Here is a 10,000-nt window from a genome sequence, read left to right on the forward strand (position 1 = left end):
TTAATTTTAGAATGTTTGCTTATATTGATCGTTCAGGATTAGCCATCCTACTCACAGTTCTATGGCCTACGCCCGTGTAGGAATCAAATGCATACCTGCAATATCCTCTGTGTATCCCATAATAATACTTTTGTTGTATTTACATAAAACACTAGACAAAAACAGACGAGTGAGTCGATCTTTGACTCTAAACATGGACCCAACTGTTACAGGAATTTTTGGAATAATTTTGAGATTTAAAGCAGGAAAAATTTGAATAAGGGATGTGCATTTTCTCCAGAAAGTGCCATCACGCACGAAAAGGAAACTTGCATACATCTTTAGTTTCAGTACAGGAGATGTAAGTGTTGGTTGAGCCATTTTATCTACTGCTAATTTGTTTAGGGATCTGAAAAAAAGTCGTGAAGGAAAATAGTTATTACTGAAAAATTTAATTAACATAGATATTTCACAGTGGAAGCTCTTCCAGTTGATGAGTTAGTTTCAGCCCTGTGGTGGAGGGTTAAAATACAATTTAGTTTAAAATCAAAGAAATAAGAGCTATGAAAATTAATTCCCAAACCAGTAAAGGTCTTCTTTTCTAAACACACCGGTGTAAAAACATATCACCTCTGGAAATAATAAGATCAAGAAAGGGAAGTCTGTTATTTACCTTCTTCTCTAATATAAACCTTATGTTTGGATGTTGGCTGTTGACAAATTCCAGAAAGGATTCTGCATGAAGTTCATAACGAAATAGGGAGACCGTATGGCTAATGTATCTCCCTAATGGGACATTCTTTCATTATGCTTTCCTCCAGATAGTATATAAAGATGTTCGCGAGAATGAGACCCAGAAGTGATCCTATGGCCAACCCTTGAACTTGTTTATATCATATGTCACTAAAGACAAAGTTCGGGTCAAGGAGGGCGGACTCTAAAGTTGTTTAAAAAATAGGCCTAATAAAATTATTAACAGTTGCATCCCGATCACGAAAAAGTTTGTTTTAAAACTCAGTAACATCAGTCCCCAGTACTTCCCAGGTGTTAAACCAGTGGAGGAAATAGAGGGATTTTTACAAGGGAATATGAAGGGGGTATTGCCACTGAAATGACCCATATGAATCCAGAAGGATGAGGGAAACACATTTAAGGGAGCCATGGGAGAAGCCTTATAGAAGGAATTTAATCCCCATTTACAGCTATCAATGCTGAAGAGGATCTTTTCCCCCAAAGGGATACTAGGATGTAACTGACTCCGATTGATATTACAATATATCCGTATGGGTATTGTAACCTGCCAAGGACTTCTGCCCCTCTAATAACAGACAGTTACAGTTCAGTTGTCAACAACTCAGTCAAAATGTGCAAGTTTCCCCAAACGGGATAAACAGCTTGCGGCATTTCATCTATTCTGTAAGGAAATTAGGATCCTTCCCCCAAAAGGGATACAAGGATCTACCTGAACGCAATGGAAATGACAACAGTTTCAGAGTGTTATGGTAATTCACCCAGGACCTCTGCCCTTGGGAAACAGGCAGTTGCAACTCAACTGTAGATTGTCAGTCAGGTTATGTAAGCTCGCCCAGAAGGGATACGTAATTTATTGCTTTTTATAAATTCCGCAAGGAAATTATGAATAACATCCGAAAATGTTGTTACCACAGAATGGCAATTTATGAGCGACCAGATGCATGATTCTGAAAAGGAATCTAAGTTAGTCCAGTACACTCTAAAGTGTAAAAATTCTTTATCCTGCAACCCAAAATTGAGAGGGATGCAAATGTTACCCAAATAAGGTCTAGTGTTGAAATTACGACTGGAAACCATTTTTGGTAGTTCTGAATACAAAGTTTTAAATCAAAACATGACAGGGCTCCAATACTTATCCTTCATGATACTTATGATCCTTGTGTAGGATGAAAACTGATCGAAGCTGTACATGCGAAAGACCACTAACAGAAATGGTCTTTGTACCTGTGTCTATAACATTAAAAGCTATCGAAGACACCTTTTATTGGGGCCAAAGCTGCTCACCAAAGAGTTCCATCCTTCTGTCCCTTCATTTCCAAAATGATTAATCTTCTAAAGACAGATTTTCAGAATTTTGTAGTGATTAAAAGATTAGAGATAATGGCAGAATTAAGACCATTTGGCTCGGTCACCCCAGCTCCACCAAAGAATGGGCAACACTACAGTGCTACCTTCTGAAGGAGAAAAACTCCTTTATTAATAGCTACACAACAATTTAGGACCCCAATGAGAAAAATCTCAGAGGTGACAGCCTCAACAGAATTTCATACTAGGATCCACCCCTTTAGTATTGTAGCCTCCATCACATTGCTGGAAGCTGCCATCAAAAGTCTTCCAAAATGTTCTAGAACAATTGATGCTGTTGTGGTTAAAAGTCTTAGAAGAGCCCTGTGACAAACATCCTATGACTTGCTAGAGTGGCGTATAAAAGTGCAAATGGAAACATTTGAGGGCTCCAAGTAGACACTTCCCAATTGAGGAGTCTTTTGTGGTTAAATACTTCATGGGAAAGTCTACCAAGAGAATTGTATGAGTGTACTTTCTTTTGGAAGAAGGGGGAATTAGACGACAAAAATCCGAAACTTCTCCTTACTAAACCCAAAAAGGCTCTCTTAAAAAGGTAAGCCTTCAGTCACCAAAAAGGGTTTTTCCTCAAAGAACAAGTAGGTGTTAAGATGGAATGGTGCTTCATAAAACGACAACAACAGCAAGAAAATTTTTTCACAAGGTCCAAAGAAGAAGCTACAGTATTCAATATTTTTGATTGCATTGGTACCAGGAGCTTGTATTAGCAAACTGGGCTCTCATAGACGGGGACAATACATCTAGCAAAGAGCTGACATTCAGTTTTTATTGTCCTCTGACCTGTCATTCCTGGCCAAGAATGGGACTGCTTTAAGAAGGAAATCTCCTATTCTAAGTAAACTAGAATTAGCAGACATAACATTATGCCAGTTCATGCACTTAGGGTTAGGTTAACCTAGAGGTCATGGCAGACATCCCAGAAGGTCCGTTTTTTCCTACACTCTAGCAACACTTGCCACAAACTCGAACAAATTCGACTACACTGTGTATTGGTAGGTGGCATAGATATTCTTGACTCATAGGTGCTACAGCGGCAAATCATGGGTCTTCCGAACAGGTGAGCATGCTAATTATCGCTGGGGAGAGTTTGACAAGATTGCAACCATACCCAGCATGCTTAGTTAAGTCACCACAGAACTCCACCCTAAAAAACTTAAGGTCGCATTTAGTTTCATGTTCTTTGCTACCAAACCTAAAAATTTAGAATAAAGAATGGGGCCTTGAAACTAGTAGTTTGACCTAGGACACATGGACGAGTCTTCATCCTCCTGTTAAAGTCAGTCCTCTTGTTGAAGTCACAATGACTTCCAGCTGCTCCAATACTGCCATTTACCCATGCTGATGTTGCCTCCTCAGCCGAGGTTTCTCAGAATTCTCAGATTGCAATCCAAAACCTGTCTACAGCTGTCACTCACTCCATGACAGAAGCCACCTGTCACCTTGAAGATAAAAACTGGAGGGTGGGTGAAACAATGAAACAATCGAAACTATTGTTTAAAATAAAAAACAACCAATTGTTACATTATCCATTGCCAACGTTTCAGGATTACTAATCCTGTCTTTGGGGCTAAAAACAAAATGAAAATCCAAACATCAGAAGTCGGGTTAAAAAGAATGAGTACATCAACGAGCTTAAAATTTCACATGAAAGCAAAATGGCAAGTAATGAAATATGAAATTAACATTAAAAGGCAAAAAAGCTAATTTCTAGGGAAAAAAAACTGAAGAGTACAAAAACCACAATATTTTTTTTTTTTTTTTTTCTTAGAAAATTTAATTTTTCATAAAGCCAAACGAATTATTATTCTGGTTTGGCGGTCGTAATTTATCAAGCAATTGGGTTAAATTTCATGAAGAAATAATTTCCTTGTACAACTGTTTCAGTAGAAATTGTCATTCGTCCTACCTATTTGAAAAAAAAAAGCCCTGAAAGAGTTTTTAATTAACATTGTTAATCAATTGTAAGACTTCCAGTTTGAATGTACCTAAAAAAGTTATGTATATATCTTTGTCTTTTTGCCTTACATACAAGCAATAGTAAATTTATTTTCAGGGCCCTCTTAAAAATCAGAAGTCTTTTCAAGTTCAAAGACACCCTACCGGAATTGATGCTATACTAAACAGTACAATTGTTTACTTGTCCCCAATGTAACTTGGTAACCTATGCAGGTAATTCTAGTCGACTGTTGAAGGTGTATCGATGTTCAAGAGTGCGGTTGTAACTGGACAGGAATAGCTTTATCAAGGAAAAAATTCTTTGCAATACGCAACCATGCAGTAAAATGTAAACACAAAAATTCTATACAGTGATTTCAAAATCATATCTTAAGTAATAGTTAACCGGTCATTACCCACTGTTGAGTCTCTCTTCATTAAACAGTTATCACCAACCCTCACCCACCATTCAACTGCAGTACCTATAAACATTGCCTAATAGACAATTCAAGAGTTTTAGACTTCTCGCCTCTGTGTTTACCTTCACTGGTGTCAAAAAATAATTCATTCAGTCTCTGCCAACGAGTTCTCGTCTCGATGTTTTTGCATTTCGCTCTTTACAAATATATACAGATAGATTTTTGTTACATGTTAGGATTAATGTTAGATACTTTCCTTCTATCTTTGTGAATAATGAAATTTTCTCATAAGTTCACTTGTGATTTTTTAACTGTTAGTATTTAGTTTTTTTTTCTTGCCTAGAAGTTGGCTTAACCCTATCTGACATACTATAAGGTAATGCATGCACCCATATGGGGCTAAAATTGACCATCGCTAATTTAAGAAATATCCACACGGATGGAAAGGAAACAGCAGGCATATGCATATGGGAAAAAATTCTGTACTCACCGCATCGAGTTAATTAATTTTCTTAAAAACGTTTCTAGAGACTAGCTGAAGTGCTTGGGCCGAGGCCGGGCTTCTCCGTCGACATGCTCAAAAAAAAAAAAAAAAAAAAAAACATGTAAAAACGTCCACTATGTGACTTCATAAAAAGACCAGATTCTCTCTCTCTATCTCTCTCTCTGTAGTCTAGTCAAACATATGAAATATAATTAAAAGGATAAATTTACCGAGTATCTGACTAACTAGTTTGCTTTCATGCGAAACTTAAGATTGTTGATGTACTCATTACTTTTTAAATGATTGCTTTATTATGGTGTTCCATTTTAGTCTAACCCCCGATGTATGGATTTTCATTTTCTCTGTATTTAGCCCTGAAGACAGAATTTGTAATTACGAAACGTTGGCATTTTATAATTAGAAATGCTGATGTACTGACTGTTCAGATTGTTCCTATCAAAGATTCGACTTTCTAAAAGCGATAGTGCCACATCTATCCATCTATCTATATTATATATATATATATATATATATATATATATATATATATATATATATATATATATATATATATATATATATAATATATATACATCATACATCGAGGTGGTGATGTAGTCTACGGCTTCACTGTGCATCCTGAATTTGTTGGTTCAATGGTTCGCGCCCGTGAGCCGACGAATTTCTTGTCGACTAAACAATTCCCCTTTGGTTAACATATATGAAAATATATAAATTCCGAGGTAGGGTGAATTAGATATTAAAGGCCATTAGTAGTGCGATGTATGCATATGAATCACGGTAATGTGATATTGACATAATACATACATATATATATATATATATATATATATATATATATACTATATATATATATATATATATATATATATATGAATACAGGCACATTTCTCGAAATCAATTGCTCGACAGTAAATTCCTCGAAAACAACTGCTCGAAAAACAATTTCTCGGACTATCAGTTTCTCGAAAGGCATATTTCTTGGAAGCCGAATATCCGTTTTTCAAACTATCGTTAGTATATTCCAAAACAATCATTACCAGGTCTGTTAACGAGCACTATTCACAGAATGCTAAATGCCCTAATATATTTCTTTTCGAGTTTAAACATTATGATTGCATTTTTTCCTATTTTAGTTTTTAAGGTAGTATTACACCTCTCGTATATGCACTCCTACCAAACAAAACCGAACAAAGCAAAAATCCCAACAATTCCAGCCATTGACAAAAATGAACTTGCGATGTTGAAGGCTATAGAACAAGAATTTCCGATGACTAAATGCAGTGGGTGTTTTTTTTTTATTTCTTTCAAAGCCTTTATCGAAAAATTTAATCAAATGTTCTCAAATGCTGAATTTGCTCTCAAAGTTCGTCTATTATCTGCGTTGGCATTCATACCTGTATCAGGGTTGTGGAAACATTTGATTTTATTGAAAATGGAGTATTTCCTGATGAACTTCAAAGAGGAGTGGATTCTTTTGAAGATACTTGGATTGGTCGGCCGTACAGAAATAACCGTAGACGTGCTCCTTTCTTTAATCATGAATTATGGAACTGTTTTGAGTATGTCATAGAAGGAATGCCAAAGACAAACAACGCAGTCGAGGGGTGGCACAACAATTTCGAACACCAATCAAGTGCTTGCCATCCATCTATTTGAAAATTTATAGATGGACTAAAACGAGAACAAAGTCTCCAAGAGCTGCGAATTGAGCAATGTGTGGGAGGCGTTAGACAGCTGTTAGCAGAAAACAGTACCGTGATTGTGCAATGAGAGAGACTACGGAACATTGTAACGAAATAGTATAACGAAGAATGCAATGTAGAAGAATATTTACAGTGTTGCATATTTTTAATTTTGATTGAGTAAATTTTGGCGATAATAAACTTTTTTTTTTTTTATCTTTTTAACCTTTTTACTTATGAAAACTAAAACGATTTGTTTGCAAAAATTTTTTTAAACGTATGAAAATGAACAATGATAATGAAAACATGCCTGTCATTATTGTCATTATTTTAAGTAAAATTTGTTCCATAAACAAAATTGTAATCTTTTTTGTATTTTAACTACAATTTGCTCAATAACCGTCTTTTACTTTATAACCTTTTTACTTAGGTAAACTAAAAAGATTTATTTGCGAAATTATTTGTTAAAAATATTTTTCTCGAAAGATATATTACTCGAAAGCAAATATCTATTATTTAATTAGTCATTAGTATTCTCAACAATATTGGCTTTCGAGATCGAGAAATTGAAAGTTCGCAGAAATTATTTTCGAGCAATTGCGTTCGAGGAATTTACTGTCGAGCAAATGATTTCGACAAATTTGCCGCACACACACACACACACACACACACACACACACACACACACACACACACACACACATATATATATATAGAATATATATATATATATATATAAATATACATATATATATGTTTGCAGACAATATTTTTTTTATTTATGCATTCCATAATACAACCAGAGAGAGAGAGAGAGAGAGAGAGAGAGAGGAGAGAGAGACGAGAGAGAGAGAGAGAGAGAGAGAGAGAGAGAGAGAATATGTTTGCTCTAGGAGTGACATTTCCCCACAATATCTGAGACACATGAAACGTTTTCTCTTTTTCAACCCTAGGTGAAGTCGACAACTCTACCATGGAAAAGCTGGCACTGTTTATACTACTTGCCTTGGGGTTGCACCCTGGTAAGGAGATGTTCTATTTTTTGTTACGCGTAATTAAGAGAAACCTTATTTACCTGGCAGTTGGTTTGAGGGATGGAAAATGTCTTGTACACTTACTGTATGGAATTAAAACTGCTAGAAAAAAAATTATCGTTATTGATCACACAGACCATCCACCTACCCATCTAGCCCCGTTCTGCTGGAACACAGAGGTTCCAGTTATCTAGAAGGATGACTTAAATACTTCGCCCAACTAGCTCTACATAACCTCTATACCCAAATGGACCCCACACCACAACATATTGCTGCAAGCACTTACTTGAAACATGGCCACTTTACTGTACAACACTCTCTACCATTTGCTCTTTTACAAACTGTTTTTGGACAGACAAACTTCGCTATAACCAAGGGCTTCCTTAATGAGCTACTGCATGGTTCTCACAAATTTCGTAGTTGAAACAGAAGCTTCATTGATAAAGTAACGTTTTATGATGGAGATGATACAAGGGGTAACTTTCCTGGGGTTCCCAAGGGTATGACGGGGATTATGACAATTTGCCTCCTTTGTATCTGGCAACTGGGAACTGGTGGCTCTGATGTGCACAGTAGCATGTTTATTTTTAAGCCTAACCTAAAGCACTCAAACACTTGTACTCAGTCATGATATGAAGTATACCTTGTCGACATTACTTTGACACCCACATCACAATATTCATGACAGAAACAAGAAAAAAAATCACGGATAAAGACTGGAAAAATCCGTGCATTTAATGTAGATACATCCGGCACGTTGACCAGTAGTAGCTATGTTCCTTAATTTGCACGGGTGGTGGAAACAGTGACTGATATCGACAATTTGCCTTGTTTCTCAATCAAACCTCTTCCACGTTCTTATGGGTCACTCTAAATTAATTAAAAGTATTGTACGGCAGGGGCAAGTACAACATTCTTGTTCTCATTGCTTGATAGTTGCATTAGGGTCTTGATTCCTGGAAAGTAACGAAGTCTGTTAGATGACTAACACCTTTAATTTGAGATAGCTTGCTCTTAGATAGTCTAAATATCTTACAACTAATAGCATTTCACATGCTTCCTAATCTAAACCAACCTGTGTTTAATACTTAACATTAAGTTTACCATATTTAAAACAATGTATTGCCTATAAATGGTAGAGTTGCAAATGATAATCATGATTATATATAGTTTGTATACATATGTATATATATATATATATATATATATATATATATATATACTATATATATATATATTATATATATATATATATACAAACAGTAAATCTTCAACATCATGGACTTCTGTGTTTATTAGTAACTTTATTATGTTTTTTGCAGGTTAGGAAATTTGTGCAATTCCCGTTAGTTGTAAGATATTCGAGACTAAGAACAACCTATATATATATATATATATATATATATATATATATATATATATATATATGTAATATATATATATATATATATATATATTTATATATACTTTTAAGGCAGACTTTTTCTCATATACAATTTTCGTTAAAAGCAATTGCTTTAGTGGCATCAATAAGTTTCTTGCAGGTATCTTCATACCGACGAAGTTTTTCCCGATTCTCGTTTGTCAATCTCTGGTGAAAAATACGTAGACTTCCTTCTTCCATTTATTGAATTTTGTCGCGACATCTGTTTCGCCCTTTGGCATTATCAAGCGACTACTGACTTACAATCTGACTTTTCGGCCTATTTATTTCATCGTGTGGGAAGTATGACCTTGAGGTATGGGTACTGGTTAGTCTAAGGATTAACAGCTTAACCATTAAGGTTGTTGTTTTGGATACAAAGAACATAAGGACATATGTACTATGACAAAAGTGAAAGTTTAAACATTGGTTAAATAAATATTCAGAATGTAATGCCATGTGCTGGTGTATCGTTAAATGTATGTTTATAAATTTAATATGTTACATGTTGGTTTTAAATACAAAATTACAAAATTACATAGAGGAATAAAAAGCAATATAGAAATGTAAATACAGGAATTGAAAACATTGTAGCATGCATAAAGGTACAAATCAGATAAATTCTGTTTATACATAAATGTGTATAATATTAAATTTGAGTTAGCGTGTGTGTGTCTGTGTGTGTCCAAATAGTCTACATTGGTTAACGGCTGCAGATTCGTGTTGGGCGGGGTCGAGCGGCCTGAACGAGCATGTTACTTGGCTCTCGCTGGGTCCTCTCATGTCTTCTAAGGGGTGCAATATTCTCGGTGGGTTGGGTTGTGCTGTCTGGTTCCTGTTGGCTTGCGTATTCCTTCTCCTGCTGGAGGGGAGTATATGGTCCGATTCTTGTTGGACGTTCA

The 10,000-nt window shown here is 35.5% G+C and overlaps 1 protein-coding gene across 1 annotated transcript in view; it reads left to right on the forward strand.

Annotated features, from left to right (window-relative positions):
• Positions 1 to 10,000, forward strand: part of LOC135211476 (uncharacterized) — a 44,930-nt gene that overhangs the window by 7,057 nt on the left and 27,873 nt on the right. Inside the window, exon 2 of the mRNA XM_064244786.1 lies at positions 3,409 to 3,557. Coding sequence (XP_064100856.1) covers positions 3,409 to 3,557 — 149 coding nt within the window. The remainder of the gene's footprint in view (positions 1 to 3,408; positions 3,558 to 10,000) is intronic.

Source organism: Macrobrachium nipponense, chromosome 19 (assembly GCF_015104395.2).
Source record: "Macrobrachium nipponense isolate FS-2020 chromosome 19, ASM1510439v2, whole genome shotgun sequence".
Lineage (NCBI taxonomy): Eukaryota > Metazoa > Arthropoda > Malacostraca > Decapoda > Palaemonidae > Macrobrachium > Macrobrachium nipponense.